The 26,556-nt window shown below is 40.2% G+C and overlaps 1 protein-coding gene across 5 annotated transcripts in view; it reads left to right on the top strand.

Annotated features, from left to right (window-relative positions):
- Positions 1-26,556, top strand: part of XRCC4 (X-ray repair cross complementing 4) — a 145,303-nt gene that overhangs the window by 82,522 nt on the left and 36,225 nt on the right. For all 5 annotated transcript variants that reach the window (XM_071455135.1, XM_071455133.1, XM_071455134.1 and 2 more), the window contains one exon: positions 6,471-6,618. In XM_071455135.1, the coding sequence (XP_071311236.1) occupies positions 6,471-6,618 (148 nt within the window). The remainder of the gene's footprint in view (positions 1-6,470; positions 6,619-26,556) is intronic.

The following is a 26,556-nucleotide window of genomic DNA, read 5'->3' as shown; positions in this document are numbered from 1 at the left end:
AGCCTGGGACAATGGAAGGTGTCCCTGCCCATGGCAGGGGTGGGACTGGATGAGCTTTAAGATCCCTTCCAACCCAAACCATTCCACAATTCTGTGGTTTCATGACTACATAAAGGTTAACAAAATAACCACTGACTAGCTTGAAATCGGTAAATAATGTTGATTATTCATGTACTTCTTTAGGACTGACTTTCAGACCTCGGGCTCTACATCCACGCAGCCTGGGGTTAGGGATAATACTGATTTATGACATGTTGGGGTAACTTTAGAGGTGATCATTGGAAGCCCCTCCACTGCTGGTGCCAGGGCCTGGATCAGCTGGGCGGGCTGAGCCACATCAGCTCAGACACCAGAAAATCCAAGTCGAGCAAAAAATGATGGGATTCCAGGCACGAGGTTTATGCTTTATGAGCCTGGTGAGAAATTACTCTGGGCTCCACTACCTCACATTGAATTGAGACATCACAGACCAGAAATCTTTCCCAAAGTGGCCTCATGATTTCAGCCCTTGTGTCTGCCTGCTTTGTTGTTTTGTTTGCTCGACCTGCCTGGTGCTTCACGCCCCCTGGGAGTTATGTCCAGAAGCCTCCTACCTCCACCCTGGGTGGTACAGATGATCCAAACGGGACATCCCGGGAGCCCAGAGGATGACTCCAGCAAACAGGCACACCCGGGACACTGAGCTCATCCAAACCTCTTCAAACCACGACCTTTCTGGTGCTGATGCCTGGCCTTGGATGTGCTTGTGTACTGGATGACTGCATCCAGCCATGGTGCACAGAAAATCAGCCTTAATTCAGAGGTTTGAGGAGATCGGAGGGCCAGAGAGGGAGGAAAGGTCCGTGCAGTAAATCAGGAATCACAGTGGATTGTTGAAAAGCTGTTGCTGAGCAGCCTAAAGCTTGTCCCCAAACAGCCCCTGGCCAAGCCTAAAAGCACCTCAGCATCTGAGCCGCCAGCTTTGGTGCTGCCTCTGTCAAGCACCCATGGAAAATAAAGCAGGGAAAACATTGTCAGGAGATTTTAGACTGGTGGGAGATTTTTTAGGTGTCAAAATTGAAATTGCAAAATGCAAAACCATACACACCGGGGAAGATCTGAGCACACCCCAAAGCTTTCTCTTTGTGCTTTGAGGGAGGTACTAACTAACAGGGGCTAGAGGCACTATAAATTTGTAGTATTTTCAAGCAAAATCATAACCTTTAGCAATGATTGTAAGCAGGGACTTTTTTTAGAATTATTATACTACTGCATTATTTTTGGAAAAACACATTGATGTGGACTATTGAAAATTGATATCTCTCATCTGATTATGTGGTTCATTGAAATTTCCCTTCTCAAGGTATTTTGTAAAAAAAGAGGGATTTCTATTACAGATCATGGTTTTGATGATTAAAATTAATGAGCTCCCTCAGAGTCTCTTGGATGTGTGTAAAATGCATTCTTTTTTTATCCTCATATATTTTGATAGATGGAAAGAGACTTTTTCATGCTTCATGACCAAACTTATTATTTGTGTGTCAAATTTCCCGAATTTTTTTCCCAATGTAGTTTCAAGACAATGTGAGATGGCAACAGATGAGCACCTGAGTTATCCACAATAAATAAGCATTGAGAAGGAAACCTTATGGCAAACAGATTTTACCATAACTTGGTTGGTTTCCCTGCAGGTTTGAAATGAGGGTGTTTTATGTGGGATTTTTGTTTGGCTTGTTCTTTATTTATTTTTGGGTTTTTTGTGTTGTTTTTTTTTTTTTTTTAATAAAACTGTTGTATTTAAAAAGATTTTAGAAAAGGATGATGTCAGGAAAAGAATAGACTTTTCAGATAGAAAACTCAGTGGTAATACAGCCTAGAAGGGTGAAATGTAAACTTCCTCACTGAGCGGAATACAATTTATAAATTTTGTATAGCTGGAAGTAAACTTCTTGCTGGAGTTGTTTTAAAATGTGTCTTCATAAACACTTCCCATGGAGATATTCTTTGTAAAAATAAATGTTAATAACCAGCTGACAGAGAATTTATGGAACCTTGGTCTCAGCTGCCTCTTGGCCCCGGGGGATTATGGTACAGTAAACCCAAATTTATACAAAGAATTAAATATACCGTTGGGCAGGACAAAAGGAACAGGGAACGCCGTTCACTATTTTCATAAAATTAATATAGTGACATATTCCTGTTGCTTTCACTGCAGCAGATGCATGGACTGTAAATACTAATGTTTAATATCTCTGAATGATCTAAATAAGTCAATTTCCTGTGAAAAATGCCAGGATCTGTGCACACGGGGTAACTTCAGAGTAGGTGGGAATGGTGTTTCCTCAACTGCCTGTCAGGAACGACTTAATCCTGCTTTGCAGATATTGCCTCTGCATCCCTGGGATGTGTTAATTTCCATACCCATTCATTTAGAAGGCTCTGCTGAGACTGTCAAAGAGATGCTAATTATCATCAGCCACGGTGATCCCTGGGGAATTATGCTGGGATTGAGGAGCCAGGGGATGGCTGGAGTTACAGTCAGGGATTAAAGTGATGAGTTCTGCTCCCTCTCTGCTTTTTCCTTTCTCTGGCAGCCTGGGGGACAGCTCTCGTGGGCAGTCCTGCTGCTCTCCAGGTGCCTCTCAGCCCATTTTGTCCAATATTGCTGCTGATTTCAGGTTAAATCAGCAGCTTTATTAAAGGAGCAGAACTTGGGAGTCCAGTTGATTAATTCCATGGAGCAGCACATGCTGCCTGGAGTTAGGCAGAATTCAGCCAGGGAGTTCTGCTCTGCTAACAGGAGGGCTCTGGGAGGAATTTAGGGGAGTTACAATAGTGTTCATATATGAAAATCTGGACAAATTCTCCTAAGTCTGATGAAAAAGCTGAATTTTTTTATTATTTTATTATTTATTCTGAAGATAAATAAAAATGGTCAGAATTCTGTGCTGCTGTTGATGAAATCTCCAGGATAGCAGATAATTTCAAATGAAGGCTTTTCTTCAGGATAAATGTCTGTCCTTTAAAAATATTTCCTGTTCTATACCAATCTGAAAAAGCCCTTTTATTCTTTTTTTTTTCCTTCTTCTTTCTTTTTTTTATTTTTAATAACTACGAGTTCTTTATTGTGATCAAACTAATTTCATTTAGTGGTGCAGGCTGAAAATGTGAATGTTCTTTGAAACCATTTAATCATTTGTTATATCCTGACTAATATAACAGCAAGATGAGGAGAAGTAATGTCTGTCATTGAGATTCCTGTAGGTAAAATCAGATGAATTGCAGCTTTTTTTTCTTGCTTGTGGTCCATCACTCATAATTTGGACATCAGGAATGTGTATTCTGTCTGTGTGAAGCTAGGTCATTGTAGGCAAACAAATTCCTCAGTTTTGGAAAACTTCTGCCTGCTTTTTGCTTGCTTTGGTCCCTGTTTATATTTTTTATGGCAAAGCTAAGGTTTTGGTGCTGATTTTAGCCCTTTATTGCTGTACTGAGAGGATCTGGATCCTGTTTTCTCAGTGACACTCTCATGAATAATTAGGCAAGGCAAAGCTGTAGGATTTTTCATTAGAGGTGATGGGGTACACAAACGAAGATGCACAGAGTTATTGCTTTTTTCACACTGAAAGGTGGATATGACAGATTGGAAGGTATTTTTTTTAAAAACAATTGACTTCTGTCTATAGAAATAAAGAAATGCAGAAGTGTATTGTAGAATCTAACAGGACTGCCTGCCTATAACTAGGCTGCAGAAGTTAATTTCTGTGGTTTCAGAGATCCTTATGCTGTATTTCTAAATGTCTTGAGGATGAGTCCTGACATTTTTCTGTATTGAAGGCATCTTCTCTTTCCAGGTCCCCAGCATTGTGGGGCTGCATTGATTTAATTTCACCCTGGCTCTTCCAAACCAATGACAGCTATTTTTAGTTTTCAGTTATTTTCTGGAATACCCTATTGGAAAACTCCTTCAACCCACCAAATAATACCACTTTTCAAAATTACAAAAAAAAAAGCACCCCCAAAACAACATAAAACCCTCCAACCAGCAGGAGTTTTTATTTAAAGCCTTTTATCTTCTAGGCACAAATATTCTTCTAGTACTTGAGCCATGGTCCCCTTCTTGCTCTCTTATCAATCTCATTTCTTGCAGTTACTCACCTGCAGGTAGTATGTTATCTATTGGGAATATTTTCTTTTGTTAATCAATGTTTGGTGTAGGAGGTTTAATTACTATTTTTCATCTAGCAGTACTCTTGTCTGTGTCTAAATTGCTACCATTCCTCTCAAAGGTACAACAATCATTCATATTGAATTACATAATATAAAAGTAAGAAATTTAATTTCACGAGGAGTCAAGGAACTTTCCTTCCTTAAAACATTGCTTAAATTTGGACAGAAAATATTTTCAGGATGAAAAGCTAGGCTTGTGCCTAAGACTGTCTCTCATTTTTCCAAAAGATTTTTACATTGAGCAATGAATAATATTTTGCTGAAGCTTTCTTTGGCTTTTAGTCAAGTTCTATAAATGAATTCATTAATGGGAATTATTTTTGGGCAGCAGTAGTGGGTGTGTGTTTAAAGTCCAGTGGTGATGCATGGTACTGTGAGAGTCAAGTGCATTCCATCTTTTCTTCAGCAATTCCCAGAGTTTTAGCTTAGAGGAAAGGAACAAACACAACAAAAATCCCCAAGCCTGTGATGATCAACGCTCACCCATGAGTCAATCTGCTGCTCTTTGTGAGATTGAATTCTGGCCTGCCTGAATTCAATCTTTAAGCCTTTCTTTTGGTATAATTAAAATAAATTAATTCTTTAGAAACAGAAGAAAAAAAAGTATTTTTTCAAATTAATTTTAGGCACAGAAGATTTCTGTGTCTAAATAGCAAAAAAACTGCTGAGATGAGAGCTGTGCTCACCAGTGCACATTGCACAGGTGAAAACACAGAGACATTTCTTTACTCTGCTAGGAAAATTTAGGTTTTGTATATGAGATTCACCTCTGGATCTACTTTTTGGCCAAAGTAGAGGGTGTGGGAGGAGAACAACAAAAAGGAAGGATAGGAATTGTGATAGTAAATTTATTCCAGTTTGCTGGGTTCTTGACAGCAAACTGTTCTGTGTGTCTTAATTATGAAGAGGCCAACTTTGAATAGTAATGTTGAAATATATAAAATAGTGTTTATGGAAATGTTGGACACGCTGCCCCAGACAGCTAAAGAGTAACTATCGTAAATACATTTTCAGCATTTAACACTGGAAAAGCATGCATATCTGGTTAAAGTTTAGTGTGGAGACTTAGGATGTCATTTAACCCTTCTCAGCATTTATTGTAGGAATGTATCCTGTCTGTGCTGGACTTTGGAACTTGTTAATTGCCTTGTGCCTTGGAAATATGTCAGCTAATACCTGTTGTCACCCTGCAAGTATCTGCAAGTATCTGCGATGTAGTGTGGTGCATGCTGGTGAATATTTAATATTATTAAATGTTAAGCTTGTGCTTCTCTGAGGGTAGAGGATCTAGGGAGCCTCTGATTAATTTATCAGTGTTCTTGGCCAGAAACACATGTTTCTTTGAGAAATGGTGAAAATGCCACCTGTGGGCTGTGTGTTACCAACCTGCTTCATTTTCAGTACACGTGGATGACAATTCCGAAAGGAATGGGGGAAAAGGATTAGTTATTTACTTTCTGTGAAAAACATTTGTGTTGAATCTCAAATTACGGCATCTTTCATCCGTGTGAGGATTAAACCACCCTAAAATGCACAGAAACATAATAAATAGGGAAGTTACCCTAACAGCTTCAGCCTCAGTCACCACATTGTTATTGAATATATTCCAGCTGAAATTTGTGCTGTTCTGGATATCGTTGTCTTGAAAATTATAGGTAATTTACGATTTCATTTTGAAAGCAGGCATACCAAATGAAAATACACTGCAGGATGTTGGTAGCTGGAATTAAAATGTCTGCATAACTTCTGAATGCATTAATAGGTTGGGTTTTTTTGGTGGTTTTTTGTTTTTGGTTTTTTTTTTTCCTTATGGAGGATTTTAGCTTAAGGAAGGATCTGTTTGTCTTGACATTTGAGTTTTGAGTAGCTAATTGTCAAAGTGGAGAGAGGTTTGTTGTTTAAGTGTAGATAAAGCATATTTTATGAATTTACACAGTAATTTCAACAGGTAGATGAACCTGGACAGAGCCTGCTTCACTAAGCTTCAGCAAAGGAGGCAGTGAAAGTCCAGACAGATTGTCCAGTTTAAGGTTGGTGGTATTTCTCTCCACTGGTTACAAAGAGGTGCAGAGGGAAGATTATCTTTCTAGTCTAAATTCAGGCCTTGCCTTTATGTCACAAACTTCTCCCAGGTCTGAGGTGATTTTGTGACTATAGAAATTTTCATAAGAAAGACACAGAAAAGAAATATTGTATGGGTTGTCTTGAAACGCTTCAAATGTCAGATTTCTTTTGACCTTGGTTGTTTTTCCTCTTGGCAGCTCCGGAACAAAGAGATTCCTCCCTGCTGGGCAGCCCAGACATCGTGGACCCAGCTCCCAGGAGAAAACGAAGGCAAAGGACAGCAAAACCTGCAGGGACAGGAGCTAAGGTGGCTGCTTATGAGGCAGAGCAGCCAGCCCAGGAAAAGTAAGCAGGTTTTAAATGTATTGCAATGTTTTTATGCTGACAGATCTCACTGGGGTCGTGGGACTCCAAACTCAGCTTGTGGACAACCTCCGGTTGAGGAGGTTCCAAACTCATCACCCTGAGATTCTGCCTTTGGGAATTCCAGTGCAAAGAAATTACCTCTCGATTCCACCTTTAACAGATTTTTTTCAGAACATGGAGTTTCCAGGCAGAAAAAAAAAAAGTTCACTCTTAACACACAAAAGGGGTCAGGATTCGTAACACTTAAAAGTATTTTTCTTATGCCCATTTAAACTTCTGGAAATCTTTCCAGGTGTTCTGGGAGGTGCTTATAGCTATGCATAGAGTTGCCTCAGAGCTCTGATGGTATTGGTACTATTTCCTTCAAAAAACTGGGTATTTTTCCTAAATATATGGCAAATTACATTTGAAAATACATATTTTCCATTTTTGTCCGTAGTATTCCATGGATTGTAGAGTCTTTAAACAGCTATGGACAGAAGTAGATTAGAAAGACATTTCCCATGATTAGCAAAGATTTCTGTTTAAATCAGCAGGAAAATTATCTTATTTTGACGCAAAAGCTATGGTTTGACGCCAGCTAGGAATGTTTGAATTTACAGTCCTGTTTTATTAGTTTAAAAATTGTATTTTTTTTTTAGGATGGTGTAGAAATATATCAGACCTTATTTTTTTGTTCTTTTACATCCCAGTCCATTGCAATGGAAGATGCCCTTTCCCCATTGTATTTGGTCAGTTTGATTTTGACAGCCTGCCTGTGCTTGCCTGAAATTCAGGTTCATTTTATTTAATACTGATTGTTGAAGGAAAACCTATGGAAGCAAAGTATTGCAAATATACAGAGGCCTTGGACTGAGTAATTATCTTTTTATGAATATCTGAGTCCTGTGTGTAGGGGGACAGCTAAGAATATAGTGATATTTTTGTTTTAATTCTTTGTAATAAGGGCAAACTTTAGTAGAAACAGAGCAGCGTTATGATTTTCATATGTGCAAAGAATTTCTACTCTACTTACAGATTGAGTCAGGGATGAATCTAAAGAGTGGCTCTTCTTATTGGCTACAAAATAATTAGTTATATTTTGAGACTGGGCATCCCTTCTATCAGTCTCTACCTCCATTTTTCTTTCTTGCACTTCATGTGGCAGTGGCAGTTCTTGGATTAGATAGGAAGATAGGAAATATCCCTGTTTACCTGAAACATTACAAAAGCTGAACTGAAATAATTTCCACTTTGCTGGTTATTTTTCTCAACGTTGCTGAAGTTTTTGAGCTTCACCTGAAGTCTTTTTGCCAGCTGCTAATCAAGTTTTCAGTCAATTTGCTTGGCTAATAATTTTCAGTTCTCTTCAGCCTGTCAAAAGTGGTGGGATGGAGAATTAGCACCGTGATCCAGTTCACAAATATAGGTGTTCTTTTTGTGGAGTAATTTGTAATTACTCCAGCAATTTGTGCTGATGGAATGCCAAATCCTTGGTGCTGCAGAGGGCTTTATCTTAAGCTGACAGCACCTTAGGGTCCTGCCCAAAATGTTTTCCAGTATTGTGTCACTGAGCAAAAAGAAAAAAAAAAAAAAAAAAATTAAAACTTATTTAATCCAAGAAAAGGGGTGGCAGTGGGGGAAGTTAACTTGGAAGTTCCTTCACCCCTGGAAGTGCTCCATCACAAACAGGGAGATGGGAGCATGTTCTGGGATCAAGTGCCAGGTTTGATCTGATTTTCACCAACGAGTCCTCCCTCCTTCCTGGGCTCTCCTGCTCAGACCTGCAGCCAGGGCTGGCTCCTTAAAGCAAGTAAAAATGCAAATGCTTCGAGGCCAAGTCACACAAAACTCTTCTCCCACAGTTCTTGCTTTATCCAATAGAGCTTGTTTAGGGTTGTTTCCCATGTGGAATTTCTGGTGGCATCGCCAGCGCTCTCCTGGTGAGGGAAGGGCTGCCACAAACCCAACACCTCCAGCCTGGTGCTGCCCTAAAGCTGCTGCATCCTCAGTTCCTGGGTGCAAGATCCTAAAAGAAGGCTTAAAAATACCTTTTTAGCAAGGGAAAGCACCCAAAGTTTGATTCTCCCTTTGCCTTTCAGATTGTTTTTTGATAATAAAGTGTTTTTCAGTGTTATCGCATAAGAAAAGTTGTGTCTTAACCTTTAAGAAAAGTTATGTCTTAACTTTCATATATTTTTCATAAAACTTTACAGTATGCTAAGAAAGTAGCATTTATCCCAAACTCAAGAGAATCTACAGTAAATACTAAGTCATCAAAACCTAAAGGATTCTATTTCTGCAAATATTTCAGATTTTTGGACGTCGAGGCTAGTTGTGTGGCAATTCTCTGCTCCTTGGAATGAAAATATATTCTTGGATATGACCAAAAATACTCAGAAGAATGCAAACAAAAATCTGTTTGACACAGAAAGTAGAGCAAAAGGAGTTCTGCCTTTCTCATGCTTTGTGTGTGGGTGCACTGGCAGGAAAAGGAGTTGAATTGTATTTATCCATACAGACATCTAATATTACTGTGGCAATTTATTCAAGGGCTAAATCAACATTTTTAATGAAACTTGGCAATGTGCTTTGGATAATATTAAGCTTAGTGAAAGTAGCCATGAGAGCAGCAAGGAACTGAACTAGGATTTGTGGAACAAGGTCTCTAAATGATCTGTTTAATTATTTGCTGAAATAAAGATGTACTTTAGGATAAAGTAGAAAATTAGAATAATTAGTGGGTTAGCCAACTGCCAAGAATGAGGTTTATCCAGCTCTCTAGCAGGTTGTTCTTAAATCAGAGATATCCAGTGGAAGGAAATGCTTCTTTGGGCAGACAGATGTTACTTTCAGTTAATAACAGCTGACCCATGTCTCTTAATTTACACATTTTAAAAATACGTAAAGACAAAAAGTAGATCTTACTTTTCAAAACACAATTGAGCCAGGAAGTCAAATGAAATTATTCTGATTCCAGTACCCCATGATGGTCTTGGTGCAGCTTTAACTGTAACTTAATATCTGGCAATTTCCTAAGGTGCAAGGCAGAGATAATATATAAGTCAAGTTAAGATGCAAATTCTGCTTTTCGCAATTTGCATTTCGTAATTGGAGGAGAAAAAAAAAAATTAATAAGAATGAATTCCCAGTCCACAGTTAGAAGTTATGCTTATTGAGGCATTACCCAAATCTCTTTGGGGGCTGCATATGAATGGCACTATGAGCTGTGTGGAATATGAATTCAGTATAGAGGCTTAGCTGTATGGCCTGTCAGCCTGAGTCCTGTAAATAACTGGATGTTTCTATAATATTTTCACTTTAAAAGTGCTGAAACCTACTTGATAGCAGATAGTACCTACTGAAGAAGGCAGAATTTTTAATATAATTTTAAAAATGGAGTGCAGTCATTGAAGAAAACCTGCAGTCAGAGACTACTGTGTAACAGAGATGGAGTCTCTATAGCTAAAATAAAAATAAATCAGGAAAAAGCTTCCATTTCTAGTGCAAGTTACATCTTTCCACTTTGACTTATCAAAATTGAGAGGGTGTTTTTTTAATGAGTTAAGACTAACAAAACCTTTTCACTTCTGTCTTTCATTTTTTGCTAATAAAGGATCTTTTATGGTCCTCATTCACACATGTGTTTCCTAGGAGAAAGGCTTTGCTGGATAAGCCTCAAAACATCTAGAAGTTATTCTGTATATTTCAAAATATAATCCATTCCTGCTGCTCGAGGGTATTCATAATTTCTGTGCTATTTAATGCATGCCTGCTGTTGAGTGGATGTACAATTACAGAAGTGGTTTGGGGAAAGGCATCTTAAATACAGGAAAAACATTATTATGGATGCAAATATGCTGGATTCTCCTGAGAATAAGACTAGAAAAATAATTTTAGGAAAAGTTCTTACAGAGGAAGTGTTCCATAATTCTGAGAAGCAAGTGTTAAGACATACTCTTATTCCAGCTGACTGAGAAGTAACATGTTTGTTTTTTTTTTTTCAATGAGGAATTCCCTATTTACACTGTGACTCTGACTTGTTAGATGTTCTGCATGCCAAAAACTTCAGTTTCATAAGTCTAGCTCAGGGCATTTGATGTCACTATTATTGCCTTTATTATTTTTATTTTTGTTTTTTTAATTGAAATTTGAGTTTTGCTGGCTTGGTACCTCTTGCTTGATTGATAAAATGGAGTGACTGTCAGAATCAGGCCTAAATTTAAATTGAAGGAGAGAGATATGTTACCTCCCTATGTTTGACTTTGCTGAAATTTCAAGGTGCAGGTCAATTTGATGGGACCTTTACCACCACTAATTAAATTATTTCTTTTTTTTTTTTTTACACATAAACACTGCTTCTTCAGAGAGCTCTCAGAAACACCCAAGCAAACCAGAGAATCAGGTTTCTGAGAGTGTGTTTGAAGGTCCCAGGAGTTGCCAGGGGGAGGCTTGTGCCACCTGCCTTGCCATCCCTTGCTCCACCAGAGGCCAAGCAGGGAATGTAATTTTTACTTTAAACACGATTGTTACGGTGCTCACACTCCCTGTTTGTTCCTGACTTCAGGGCCTGATTAAACTTAGTCATGTGTGTAATTGCGGGTAGAATGAGCTGCTGCATGGTTTTTACTTGTTAATGATAAATGTGGATTTTTTTTTTTTTTTGCCCATTCTTCATGCTCTCCTCCCTTCAAAAGGTTTTTTTTTCCGAGTCTTTGCAGGTATATGTAATTTATTTGGAAAGAAATCCTTTGGCATTGTATCCCAATACTGTAATAAGCTGGACTTGTCTTTTCTTTTGATAAACTTCCACCCCCTTAAAAGCACTTGGAGCCTGTGGTGAGCCCAGGGCTCCCTGGGGATCCTCTCTCTGCATTTGTTTAATTCATTGCTTGCGGTTCACATTTTTGGAGCTCTAATGCAAAGTTTATTTAAAGTGTGGTCTGCCACCACCAGTGACTCAGGTAGGAGAAACCACAGATCTGTCCTGGAATCTGGCATTCTCAGAGGGTGACAAGCCAGACTTTGGGTTTTCTGTCTCACACAACAACTCTTTCTTCTCGTAAAAGTTCAACCAGGCAAAAATTGCCATTTTTCTGCTGAAAATGACACCAGAACCTTCCAGAGGGAGTATGAAGTTCACACCACAGTTATCCCTTTTTAGGGAAAGATGTACTTAAGAGCTCATGATGACCTGCCACTTTTGTATTCTCCTAAATGCATTTATTGAATACAATAGGAGAGAACTTTCCTGAATTGGCAAACACTGTGATCACTGTGATCTTTCAGTCAGTCAGTGCAGTGAGAAGCTCATTCCTGCCATCATAAATTTATGGAAGGCAATGTTTAGAGAGTTTTTGATGTTTACTCGTTCAGGCTGAAATGTAAACAGGTTAAGAAACCTCTTAGAAGTGGATGGTTGGGTTGGATGAGCCTTTAATGTGAGTATTACACCAAAAAATTTAAATACTGAGTTAAGACATCTTTGTGATTCATGCATGCTTAGCATTCTCTTTCTTTCTTTCTTTCTTTCTTTCTTTCTTTCTTTCTTTCTTTCTTTCTTTCTTTCTTTCTCTCTTTCTCTCTTTCTCTCTTTCTTTCTTTCTTTCTTTCTTTCTTTCTTTCTTTCTTTCTTTCTTTCTTTCTTCTCTTTCTTTCTTTCTCTCTTTCTTTCTTTCTTTCTCTCTTTCTTTCTTTCTTTCTTTCTTTCTCTCTTTCTTTCTTTCTTTCTCTTCTTTCTTTCTTTCTTTCTTTCTTTCTTCTCTTTCTTTCTTTCTCTTTCTTTCTTTCTCTTTCTTTCTTTCTCTTTCTTTCTTTCTTTCTCTTTCTTTCGTTCTCTTTCTTTCTTTCTTTCTCTTTCTTTCTCTTTCTTTCTTTCTTTCTCTTTCTTTCTTTCTTTCTCTTTCTTTCTTTCTTTCTTTCTTTCTTTCTTTCTTTCTTTCTTTCTTCTTTCTTTCTTTCTTTTCTTTCTTTCTTTTCTTCCTTCCTTCCTTCCTTCCTTCCTTCCTTCCTTCCTTCCTTCCTTCCTTCCGCCACTTCCTTCCTTCCGCCACTTCCTTCCTTCCGCCACTTCCTTCCTTCCGCCACTTCCTTCCTTCCGCCACTTCCTTCCGCCACTTCCTTCCTTCTGCCACTTCCTTCCTTCCGCCACTTCCGCCACTTCCTTCCTTCTTTCTTTTCTCTCTCTCTCTCTTTCTTTTTCTCTCACTTTTTCTTTCTTTTCCCTTCCTTCCCTAACTTCCCTGAATTTCCCTTCCCTTCCTCCTTTTTCCCTTTATTTTTTGCTCCTCTCTCCCCTCCATTGCTGTGACACTGGCAGCAGCAGTGTGCCATCACTCACACCAGACAGTTTTCCCCCACCTGAGCCAACATCAGAAATGTCCCAGCCCCTTCCTGTGCCCAGGGGGAGCTTTGATAAGTGACCCTCATCACCTGAACACTCACCTGCCACTGTTCCAGGCTGGGCTGGGAAGGAGAGCTGTGCTGTGTGACCTGGGCAACAATGGGGGGCTGCCAGAACAAAGGAAAAAAAAATTTATATATATATATATAAAGCCTTTGATGATAAAATTGCAAAAACTCTATAAGGTATGAATCACTGGGGGGGAAAAAAGTGGTGTCAGAAAATCTAGAGTAATTCCCCATTCAGCTTGAATGAATAAGGCAGAAATAAATGCAACAAAGCACAGCTGTTTTTCTCCTGGTGGTGGTACCTTTGCAGTGTCTTTTTTTTTAACTGAGCAGTAGATAATTAGGCTTCTGCATCCACGTGGGAAGGGGTGATTTATTTCCATGGGGAGTGGAAGGAATTGGGATCCACCATTTCGCCCAGCTCCCCAGGGAAGGGTTGGGATAATGTGAAGGCTGAAGGGCCAGGGCAGGAAAAAAATGAGCATTGTCTGCTGACCTCAGAGGCTGCCATTTCTCCCGGGAAAAGCCTCTCAGCTCTCCAGTTTGGAGCGCATCTCACAGGTTTTTGTCACTGGTAATAGCCCAGTAATTGACTGCTGATGGAGGAGTTATTACTCAGTAAGACTGACAGGACTCTACCCTCTGCTTTCTCAGGGCTTGTTCCTTAGGTCAGGGTTTTATTGCTGTGACAAATCTGGTGAGATATGTGTCTCCAATGATTCATCTATAATGCATTTCGCTGAAACACTTCCAGAGAATTTATTTCATATTTCAGGCTCTGAGATTACAAGAGAAGAGTTTAAAAAATGGAAATGCCTTCTTCCTCCATTGCCTTTCTGGTAAACTTTTTTTGATGCTTTTCCCTTGCCTTTTCAACAGAGGTTTTAACTGGAGTTGTGTTTTACCTGAGCTTTTTAAGCCCCTCTTAGGTAGGCTGTGGGCTGGAATAGTTTAATTTATCAAACTATGCATTAGTTTTGTTAAATACTGAGAACCTCCATGGGGTGTTTTAATGTGGGAGGCCAAAGAATTTCTCCTCAGAGGTAAATTACACTAAGAAGGAGGGAAGATTGCGTGTGGTTGAGGTAACCAGCAGTGCTGGAACTCTTGTTGGCTTTTGAAGTAGACCATGCTCCAACATTTTCAGCCTTTGAGGGTAAAGGGTGGGAAGCTGAGAGAAGCAGACTGTGTTAAAAGCAACAAAGAAGGCGATATTTGAAATTCCACGTGCATCCTTGTGGATCCAGGGTGCAGAAGCAAACGTGCTCCTGTGTGAGCACTTCTGCAAGGGGCTCTTGATGGTGCCATTAAACCTCAATTTCCCAAAGCGGCTTTTCAGGCAGAGTTATTTTCACATTATTTGTAATAGGAAGGAGCAGGTAATGCAGGGGCCTGAGATTTTGATCAGGTTTTGGCAGGAGATTGAGATTAGGGTGATGGAAAGCCCAAGTAACCTGCTTGGCACCTCAGCCCTGGTGTCAGAAATAGCATGGCAGAAAAAAAGAGGAAAGCTTGGCTCTGTTAATGACATAGAGCTGCCTCAAATTCCTGCTTCTGTTGTTCCTTGGACTGAACATGAAGTTAAGTCTTTACTGCACTGAATTGGAGTATTCTGTGTAGCAGAACTGTCTGGGAAGGGCAATAATCCCTTAAATCACAATGGACCCCAGGAAAGCTGCTGGAGAAAAAGCCTGTGCACACAAATACACCAAAACTTATGGTCTGGGAAAGGATTTCACAAACTCTTGCAAATGCTGCTTGCTCTGCTGAGGTGATTGCTCTGTTCAGTGCACTTTTCAAAATTCAGGTTTGCTGTATGAAGCTATTAATCTTTCTATTTTTATTTCTCTTCATCCTTTTTTCTTTACTTAACTTTTTACCATTTTTTCTTTCTCCCAGAAATGTGCCACCTCAGCAAAGCAGGGCTAAAAAGCTACCATTTAGATTTAGCAAGACTTTCTTGAATTTCTTAGTGCTAAAAAAAGTGCTTGATCCTCTGCTTAAAATCCATTGAACTAAAAGTACGGGAATTATTTTTCCAGTAGTGACTTCACTCCTCAAGCAGTGATGGCTGTGTCTAGATTGTGTATTTTTCTTCACCTGCCTGAATTTCACTGATTACTGTTGATTGTGAAGACCTAGGTCCAGCCAATGAGATTTGGGTGTCCTTCTGGACTTCTTGTGTCAGATTTGGGTGTCCTTCTGGACTTCTTGTGTGTGATGCATAAGGATGCTGCTGAAACTGAAAAGGATACGGATTTTCTGTTCCAGAATGCCTGAATTCTGGTGGCAAAAACAGAGGGAAAGGGAGAAAAGGGGCTTGCACTGAATTAATTTTAATCCTGTTGCTGCCTCAGAATGGCTTGGAGAAGGAGCAGGAGAAGGTCTGGAGCAGAGAAGAGGGTGAGAGGTGGCACTGGACACATCTGTGAGCAGAGACAGGAGAGGGAATGTGGTGAGAGGCACTGGTGGTGCATTTGTTTTCCCATTTACCATGTACCTATGTCTCCCCAAAATCAGTAAATCAAGCCCTTGACGTCCATGGCAATGAATTTCTGATGATATTTAGAGCATCCCCAGGTCTGGTCAGAAGGGATAAATATTCATAAATTTATGCACTGTGACTAATACATACGGCATGAGCAAATGCACTTTCATGGTTGGGTGAGGGGACTCATCTGTTTCTGTCAGCCTGTGTCAGAATTCCTGTGGCATTAATCAGGACCCCTTCCTGATGAGTTCTGCCATCTGTGGCAGGGCACAGAGCACATACTCATGTATCAGTCCAAGAACTTGGAGAATTAGAGGCACAGTTGCACAAATCAGGTCTCTCTTAAAATTATTTGAGTACCTTTCACTCTCCCTGAGCATAAATAAAAATGCCCTTATTAGAAGCTGCAGGAGGTGCAGAATTAGATTAATATGAGCCTTGTTAACACAGAATATTGCTGACACACTCCCTTGATTGCTTAATAACACTTTGCTTAATAACACTTAAAATAATTCCTTACTTTATGCATCTGTCAAACCATTCATAACAATTGTCATGGAGCTGTTTTATCACTCAAGCTTGAACATACAACCAGCAATTTGGGAGCTAATTACATGCTTGTGTTTTCCTCAGATGGTTTTCTGCATATCAGCTGTTAGAGGTGGACTGGGTGTAAAACTGAGGGAAAAATTGTCAATATTCAAAAATGATCAGCAACAGAGTCAACGTTGTACTGAATTCTAAATAGCAGAAGTGAGATAAAATGAAAGGCTCTTTTAAAAAACGTTTTGATGATTTAAAGTACTGAGGTGAATTAAAATCTAACAGTGGTGCAGCCACTGGCATCAGTGTTTCATCGTGTACATTTAGAATGAGCAGAATAATAATGACTAAAACTGAGGAAATGGGGCAAATATGCAAGAAAACTCCACTGTTTGGTGAGGGTGAGTTTCATTCTAGGTCTCATGCCAGAAAGAGATGAGATTTCTCATGTGCTTCTTTAAAAGGTGTTAATTATTCAAGAGCATAGAAATAAATATTTTATGTTCCACTTATATAGATCCCCCAAGGAGTATTTGACATCAAAGTAAGAGACCTGTCTGTTAAGTTAAAAAATGGTACCTCTGGCCTTGTGTTTATCTTGAAAAGATAAAGAAGGTATTTAACTTGAGAAAATAATTTATGAGAGGGTTGAAACCTTTGTTGAAAAAGGTGCTAATTGTAGAAAAAGGTTGAAAGAAATTTGTTTTATGTTGTAGAAGCTCACAGAGATGTGATTTTCTAAAGACATCACACAACACAGAGAATGTTCACTGAATTTAGCGGGAGTCTGAAAAATGAAGGGTTTTTTGTTGTTGGTTTGGTTTTTTCTTTACATATTGAGAAGTCCTCCACGTAGTAATTAAAATCACCAGGTTCTGAGCTATGACTTGGCCACAGGAATAAACTTTCATCGACACCTAGTTCATATTGTGATCTCCCCCACTCCCCAGATTCCTGAGCCACTCTATGAAACATTTTCACAGGGGTTATTTTTTGTTCACAGAGGAAAATGGCTCATTACTCATGACTTCAGTGTTTTGCCACAACTGGCTAAACCTTGAGGTTGCACAAGTGTAAAACTGCAGTGAAGTGGTGATAAATGTTTGGTGTCTGCTGGGGATGTGAACCATCCAAAGAGTTTCTGCTTTATTCCCTCTGGAGCTGATCCTTGGGTAACTACTGAACTACCTGAACAAAAATTTACTTATTATTAAGCTATCCTGAAAGAATGTATGCTTTTATAAAGAAAACCTTAAATACTTTAGGCTAAAACTCACCCCTGAATAGGAAAGCATTTCTCCAAGGAGTGAACCTCCTGGATTTGCTGTGTCACAAATACAAAATTATTTTTCTGTTCAAGTGCTGTGTCAGTGTCAAACTGTTCTGGAACACCAGGTTAGGAATCTTGTTATTAAAACTCCTCTCTAGCTGTATATCTGTGTAGCTACAGCATTGACTAAAAATGTTAAATGAAAAAAAAACCCAGAAAAACAGATTATACCCAGTTGTGTTGATAAAACTGCTCAGAACCTCAGCAATTGAAACAATTGAAGTAAAAACAGATTTGAGGACACAAACCAGAAGATGTCCAAATAAAAAGAAAGCATTGTCAGGATGCGTTGAGTTGCCTGTTGACTCTTTAAGTGCTACAAAATATTTTGTGAGCTCCAAAGTTATGAAAAGAGGCAAAACCATCAAATTTTTATCAATGGTACTGAGAGCCATCCTGCAGCAAAATGTCCAAGCAAAATGTCCAAACCAGTATCCCCCAGGCAGTGATGGTGGTGAGGGAGAGAAGCAAAGGGTAGAACTGGAGGGCAGGAGAGAAAAGCATTTTTTTTTTTACAGATACATGAGGTTTGTGCAGCTTCCCTTTGGGGTGAGTGTTGTCCTTCCCAAATCTGGGAACACCTGGGGGTCACTTGGGACAACGAGCTCTGCCCATGGGAAAGCTAAACATAGGGAATAACACAGCAGGAGGTTTGGGGAAATCATGTCAAGGCACCCCTGGAATGAGCAGGGGTGGGATTGTAAGGGCTGGAGGGTTTGGGGTGACGTGAAATTCAGTTTTAGAGGGATGTGGCGCTGCCCAAGTGAGTCTTTGTCCACTCTTTGGTGTGGCCTCTCAGCCTCCTGTTTGCCTTGCCACTTTCTCAACACTTGAGAGGCACAGAAGTGATGGCCCCCTGCATGCCTGGTGTGCATTTACACCTTTTCTGCTCCAGCTGACACCAAATCAGCCATCACATCTGAGGGCAGGAGGAGGAAGGCTTGTCAGGCTGTTTGCTCAGCATGACAGGGTGCAGGATGCTGCCAGAGACCACAGTCCTGCCTTCACAGCTTCTCTCAGGCAATGATGTGCAAGGTTGAGATGTTCCTGATGCTGTTATAACCTTTCATTGAGCTAGATTTACAGAAAAAAAAGCCATTTTTTCGTGTTACCCTGAGGCAGTGTTAGCCAGACACTCCCCTTCTTCATGGTTTTGTTCTCTCCCAGCTCTGCACCAGCTCCTGTTTCTTGACATGTTCTCATTTTGCCAAGCTAAAAATACAGATTCGTTATTTCTGACTTTTCTGTTTCTCGGGTCCCTTTGCAGAACCAGCCCACAGCTGGGCAGATCACATTGAATGTGCTGACACATGAATTTTTCAGACGCCACTGGAGTTTCGTGATGCGTCAGCCAAAATACGTATTTCTATTCCAAAGAGAAATATGCAAGTGAAAGAAAAAAAATAATAATTTGAGGGAAAATTTGTACTAGTGAAGTTCATTACTGAGATGAAAGATAGTAAACAGGCTTGGTAGTTGTTGGACAGGTGAGTATGCACGTCCTATCCAAGCCTTCCAAATTGCTTGAATCACCTTGAATCTAAGCTGGCTATTCATATTTTTATTTCTCATCTTCAATTTTTTTTTTTTTTTTTTAACCAGGCATTCCTGTCTTCAGTAGTTATTTAGTGTTTATTTTTAAGCATTTGCTTGATATTTATTTAAAGGCCATTACCTTGGCATCAAAAAGTTGAGTCTCAGTTAGGCCTTCCAAATCATTAACCTCAGAACTTCTGTCACACCTGAAATTGCTGTTCCCTAGCAGGGCACCAACATTCCAAATGTAATTGAGTTCTCTGCTTTTACATATATTTCTTGGCTGGGTCATGTTGACAAGTGCTTTTCATCTTGAAAACTTTCCAGTTGCTAGGGCTTAGCCAATTTGAGATGGAATTCAGAAAATGAATCCAGGTAGAGCCCGGCGCTGCCTGCATAAAGGTGCACCTGTGTGGAGGTTCACCTGCCATCACCTGACATCTCCAAATATTATTCTTCCATTGTGTGTTCTCACAAAAGCAGGTTTTCTCATGTAACAACGTCTCCATTGTCCCCTGGAGCAGAAACGTGACTGCCTTAATGTAGGTGAAGAAAAGAGGAAGAAAAGAGAAATCAGATTGTTTCTTCTGAGCAATTTCACCCAAGCATTCAGCTGATGGAAACAGAAACACAGGGTCCACAGCTGTAGGGTTGGTTTTCTTTTCCTTGAGGCAGTTCTTAACCTTGGCAGTAGCATCCTGGAGTGGGTTTTGGAATCCTTGTGTGGTGTCTAATTCAGGTAATTCCCCCACCCCAGGTTTGGGTGCTGCAGGACACAACAATGTCAGACATTAATTTGTAGGTTATTGGCTCCAGTGCTGGTCGTGGCAAAACAGCACTGAACTACAAAATTCCAAATGAATAGTGCAGGATTATTTGTAAACTATGGGAAGATTTGTAGTCTTGAAAGCCTGGTGATCTTCCTGCTTAAAGACTCTGTAGAACAGAAGTTAATTAAGGACAAGAGAGTGACAGGACATAATCAGGGTCCTCAGTCTTTAATAATTTCTTACAGACATTATTAACATGTCATTCCTCATTTGTGTTTTTGTGGATCTGTTAATGGAGAAGGATTGGCAAATCTTAGATGAGAAGGTGGATTGTGGGGTTTTGTTTTGTTTTGTTTTGATGGGATTTGTTTTCCAAAGACAGTCTTGTACTATGCAAAATTAATTTTCAGTGAGCCAAGGAAGTAATCAGTGCTGCAGAACAGGATATTACAGGGATATAATTGAAAAATTAAACTTTTATTATAAATGTGCAAGCAAGACACCTCTGTAGACTTCTGTCTTTTTCTTCTCAGCAGCAGGACAATTTTAATGTATACTGTTTTTTCCCTTTCCTTATTTTACCTTATTTTCAATGTGGCGCTATATATATATTTCCTCATTTTCCATCTTTCAGCAAAATGAATTTTCCTGCCACTAACCAAGCTGTCAGATAAATGATAATAAAATTTATTTATTAACCTGAAAAAGAAACCAAAGGAGTAATCCATATTAAAGTAGACAGTAGCAATTCCATATTCCATCTGTATATGAAGCTTACATGAAAATTCCTTGATAATACCAACTCTGAAGCTACTGTTTTTTATTTTAACACTCCTTGATTTCACAAGAATTTTGCTGTGGATATTATTGCACAGAAATTAAATGAAAAAGTACAAGGCTTCTCCACTGGGCACGTACTGGAGAAAAAAATTAATATGTTGACAATAAATACCTTTTTAATTAGATAAATAAGACAAGCTCGTGGATGAATGATGACTGATAGGTGATAAAGCTTTCTGGTGTTTAATTATAGATGAACTGACACCATGAGGATAGAGCTGATGTATGAGAAGGGCTTAGGCAGCAGCTTCAGTTTTATTAAAAAGCACTTCAGAAGAAAACTTAATTATACACAGGCAGTGGATGGATATAGACAGGGGACAGAAAAATTCCTGCTCTGTCGAGAGATGGCATTAAGCAAAGTGGCAGGAGGAAAAAGGTTTGGAGCATGATGGTTTTCTGCTCCGTTCCTGGAGCTCAGGATGGAGCTCTCCATCCCTCTCTTCCCACCAGTTCCTGGCACACCTTCCAAAACAAGGCTGACAATGTTCCACCTCACTGGAGGCTTCCAAAGTCACAATCTGTGACAAAATTTGAGAGGTGTCCACCTTGTACAACCTCATGCTTTCTGGTGCTGTGAAGAGGGTAGGAATATCAGCCCAGCCCCCTTTTTCCCAGCAGAATTCCTTCTTCTCCCTGGCTGTTTCGGGCAGTATTAATTATTTCATAAATGAATAAATAAATAAATAAATAAATATTCTGTATCAGCTGTAGGCTGTCCTCTGGAGGTCTTTGGAGGGCAGCATGGTGAGCTTTGTCTGGTTGAAGGAAGCCAAGGAATGAGGACTGAGCTGAGCTGAGCTGTGGCTTGATCTTCTTGAGCTTGGATGATTTTGGGGCAACTTTGGGCTGAGAAGGCTGGGGCTGTTCAGCCTGGAGAAGACAAGTTTGTGTGGAAACCTCAGTGCCCCTTCCAGGACCTGGAGGGGCTGCAGGGAAGGTGGAGAGGGGACTCTTCATCCGGAGCTGGAGCGACAGGACCAGGGAGAATGGGTTCAAACTGCCAGAGGGCAGGGCTGGATGGGATATTGGGCACTGGCAATGAGGAATTGAGGGTCCTCTCCTACACGGACCATTCTGGGAGTCTGTGATTCTGTGAAATGTAGGGAAACAATCCACTCCATCTTTGGTGTCTTTACCTTTGGCCGGTCAAACCCTCCATCCATCCTGCTAGAGTACCTCTTCATCCTGAATTAAACTTTATTTTTAAACTGTGAAGCTGTCACTGGAATATTTATGCATTTTCCTTTTTGGCTCATAATCTATTAATTAAGAGTGTGCACTTTGAAATAGACACTTTTTTCTTGATTTTCTATTTTAATCCTTATCTCTTCTTCCTCATACCTCCAGCCTGCTGAGTACGCCCACTGCTTCCCCCTGAAGCTAATGTGAGAATTTAAATTTCAAATTACTGACAGAAGTGGATTGCTGTTCAAACAAGGCATCTCAATGTTCTCAAACACCTTGATGAATTATGCATTCAGAGGGCGTTTGATCAATGAAATCTTTAGTGTGTTTTTATTTATAGTCACTTTCCTATCAGTGGAGTTGCCTCCTACTTAATCTCCCAAGCCTAGTCTGACAATTGCTGTGGTTGTTGCAGGTATTTTATACACTTACCTCTGAAATACAAAGAACAGATTAATAAATATTGCATGATAACAGTGGTCCCTGGACTTATTAATCAACATGGAAGGTTAACTGCTTGCATTCAGAAAAACACAGATATTTTCCCTGACAGGCACTGAAGACATCTTAGATTTTATTGCACCATCTATTCAAGTACTCTGTGCAGATAATTGTGATATTAAATGATGGAAAGCTGTTTTAAAGGTGTCTTTATAAAGATATAAAGGTGTCTCTATAAAGATAGATTTCTTATACATCCATTTGATATTTTAGTAATTAAAAAAAAAATAAACCAAACACATTTAGCTCATTATCTGAATAAAATATATACTTAACAGAGTTCTAAGCACAAGAGAATGAGTCTGTAAAAAGGGGATCACTTGGATTAGGGAAAAAGTTCTTTTTAATGGACACATGATCAATACAGTGTGATTAAATGGATGACTATAGATATCTACTGAGTCTGAAATAAATATTTTCAGATGTATGGGCCCAGCCCCCACACTTAGTCTCATCAAGTGCAAAAATCATTTGGAAGTGGGGTACTTTTTAAGCCTTTGAATGGTTTGTTTATACACTCATCAGTCAGGAGCTACTGCAGAGGGCTCACCTGCCAGAGTCCTTCCTCAGGGCCTCCAATTTCCTGCTTTCTTAATCACCCTGTGTCATTGTGTGTGTGCCTTCCTGAGGATTTCAGAAAGAAAGCAGGTGAGCCTAACAACACTAATTGTGAAAGACTAAATTTCCTGATATTTCAGAAGGCAGCTCTGATGTTGGGCAGCACCTTAGGAACGTGGAGCTGCTGTATTTTCACTTTTGTGGGCTGAAATTTAAATTTCCTATTGCACATTCCACAGGGCTTGTTTTTGGCAGGTGACTGTGCTGTGTAAGAAAACATCCAAACAAAACTGTAAATTTGCAGTTCTTGGATAAGCTGCAGGGTTTTTGTAAAGATCTTCCTTGGTTAGGAATCACAGAATATCCTGAGCTGGGAGAGACCCATCAGGATCATTCAGCTCAACCCATGCCCCTGCACAGACCTCCCAAAAATCCCACCTTGTGCCTGAGAGCATTGTCCAAACCCTCCTGGAGCTCTGGCAGCCTTTGCCCTGTTCAAATTCTAAGCAAAATTGCATCTGTATTTCTTTTACGTAACATGAAATTTTTTGTGTGGGAAATAAAAAAAGGCATTTTGTTCTCCAGCATGAGAGAGTAATGATGGAAAATGGAATTACTGATCTCCCTTCCTGTGTTCACAGCAAATGACCAGGGCTTGCTTGCATCAGAAGGTAACTTTGTAAAGGGGCAGTCTGCAAAAGCTTAAAGCCAGCCCAAAAGGTGGTGACAACAACATAAATTCATCCTAATCTGGAATTTGGCCCATGACATCCCTTCAGGTGGGTGGGAAGATGGGAAGTCCCTGTAGGACTGTAAGGACCCAGGGATGCTGCAGGTTATGTCTGTGAACAATTGTCCCCCCTTCTCAGAAGGCTGATCTGGGCAAGGGATGTGTCTCCCTTCCAAGGGAAAGGTTTTCATGGCAGAATATTGAGGCACAGGCTGGGTTTTTAGTGTGGATGGGAGCAGTTGTGGTGACCCACCAGCTGGAACTAAACTGGGCTAAAATGTTTGCATTGCTGCCTTGGGTTAGTGGAAGCAGAATGGCACAACAAGAAATGCACAAAACATGCTGACAGGCAGACAATGCTTGTGGTGCAGCTGTGAGGAAGCACTGAGTTCTCAAATATGGATTATTCTTGAATTTGTGCTCGCTGGTAATCCACTGTAATTCCCATTAAACAAGCATTGTGAGCAGCCTATTGTCTTTAGAGGAGTTAAATGAGGGTCTTAATGAATTAAAAATGTACCACATTTATCTGTGGAGGAAAAGCTTTCATCTTCTCTCCCTCAGGTCCCAGTGCTCTCCTGGGGGGAATGGTCACCTGCCGAATTGACCAGAATAAAGTGCTGAAAATTGCTTAATAGGAGGAGAAGCAATTTTTCACTAATCTGTTTCAGGCTTGCCAGAGGTGATTTCTCAATCTGAGCTGTGGCTGCTGGAGCTCAGGGGGATGGCAAGCAGAAATGGGCAGGTGGAACTGTTCAGCACAAGAACTGCTTGCCAGGAGCTGCCTTCCTAGCGGGGAGGTTCTGGAGGGCAAAAGTGCTGTTCAGGCTTTTATCTCCCCTTGGCTATCAGTGGAAGGAAGATGTGTAATCACCCATGACTGGCAAATTAGAAAAAAAAAAAAAAAAAACAAAAAAACCACCCAAAAACCCTCTTCCTTCACCTTCCGAAGAAACTGTCGGAATAGGAAGTTTGAATTTCAGCAGAGTGAATATAATGAGGTCAGGGCAGCTGCAGAGCACTAATCATTCTTCAGAAAAAGGCCACTCTGTGCTCTCAGTGTGAAACATTTCCCGTCCTCAGACATGCATTTTATCCCCTTTTTGTCTGGCTTTTGCAAGTGGATGGCTTAGTCACCCTGGTATTAACAGTTCTTGTATTCTAGGCCTTGCTATAAGCTTGATTACATAGGCAAATTTTTGCAAAATAAGCTGTTTGTTTAATTAATGAATTTAAAGGGCAATGGTATTGCACAAGTTCCTGAATTACACTCTGACTCCACAATTATCCCTTTTTATGCTCCAGCTCTCCCCAGCTCCAGAGGAGGCAAACCCAGACCCTGTGGATGCTCCCTTAGCACAGGAGTCTCCATCTGAGCAATTGTTCTTCCTGTGTGTCAGAAAAATGGAAAAGTCATGACTGCCTCATATCCAGTACATGTCTGCTTTATTAGCTTTCCAATACTGTTAATTTCTGGGGGGTACTTCAGCCTGATCAGCTTTGAGAAGAATTGCCTCTGGAGCAGAGAAACTTGATCAATTTTCTTGTTGGGAGCCAAAGTAATCCGATATCAACTTCGCTTTATTTCAGGGGCTGGGTAGCATTAGTAAAATAATCTGTTTTTTGAGTAAACTGTTAGCATGTTTGGCATTCAGCTATCTGATTCTGTACTTTTTAACATTTCTGCAGCTTAGCCCATGGGATTGCAGCAGCAGCTGAAAGTGAGCAGCAATGTAACAGGGCAGGATTTTTTGGTGCTGCTCAGCCCGTGCGCGGCACAGCTGGAAAATAATGCGAAAAGTATTGAAATTATTAGGGAAAACATGAAGAGCTCTTATGAGGACTGCAGGCTGCTGAAGCACGAGAAACTGTACCACATGTGAGGCTGGCAGAGAGAGGTTTTTGGGGGGAATGTAGTCCTTGGAGGAACTAGTCCTGACAGTTTATCAAAGGCATAAAGCAAGACAAACTGGGAAAAGTAAACACAGCGACAGAGCTGCCTTTGTCGGGACAGGTTTGGGATACAATGGCTCATGTTGTTGTTGCTTCCTGAGTGATCCTGCCCCATCCCTGCCAGCCAAGAGCTTTTAGTGTGCCTGATTACCCCTCTTTCATCTCACTGCCCCTCTCCTCAGGTGGGGCATGAAATAACAGAGTCCCGTCCGCAGCCGAGGCTGCTGCGCTGAAAGCTTTTCCATAAATTGCCCATTTTCTGTGCCTGTCTCACAGATGTGCCAGAATTCTGGTCAGGATGTGTATAAGTAAAGCAGGAGGTTCACCAGCCTCTTAAGGCTGGGTTTTTAATGGTGTTTTATTCCTGTGGATGCAGGGAGATGTTTTCTGGGATAGTTGAGTGTGCCTTGGCTCACGAGTTCCCGGGGGGACGATTTGCTGTGCTCACTCAGCCTGCAAGGAAAGAAATAAACCTGCAACATCTGCAGAGCCGTAAACATCTTGAATTAAAAAAAAAAAAAAAAAAATTGTGTTGCTAAGTATCAGGAGTGAAGGTTTCCTTCGCTCCTGTAGGCCTCATCTCACACAGAAATGACTATAAAGCCTTATGTGCCCCCAGAAATGTGCCTGTGGTCGTTTTCAGCCTCTGCACAGACATTCTGTAATGGTATCCATTATTACAAATACTCTGCTCTCAATATAGAAAACTCCTTAAAAAATGCAGAACAGAGCAAATTTAGATAGGGGGAAAAAAGGCAGCATACATTACATATAATTTACAGATCATCTGGAACATCTTTGCTCTCTCGGGCAGGAGTTGAGAAATTTTCTTCCAAAATAATTTTGCTGTTGTAAGAATTCTTTCAGGCCATAAAAACCTTCAAAAGCTGCTTGTTCCTATTCTGCCTGCAGGCAAATTACAAAACTCGCTGCTCTGAAGAGAAAGAGGACCTGACACTTTTACACTTTCATGGCTTTGGTAATGGATTGTGTGTGGGGGATGCAGGGAGGATGAAAGGAAGAGGTGCCTTTCCATATTTTCTTATAGAGTTGAAGAGTTGAAGGCAAAAATCTAACATTCTGAGGG

Source organism: Agelaius tricolor, unplaced genomic scaffold, assembly GCF_023055355.1.
Source record: "Agelaius tricolor isolate 1412-34295 unplaced genomic scaffold, bAgeTri1.0.p SCAF_44, whole genome shotgun sequence".
NCBI classification, from domain to species: Eukaryota; Metazoa; Chordata; class Aves; order Passeriformes; family Icteridae; genus Agelaius; species Agelaius tricolor.
This window is presented reverse-complemented; position numbering and strand designations above follow the sequence as displayed.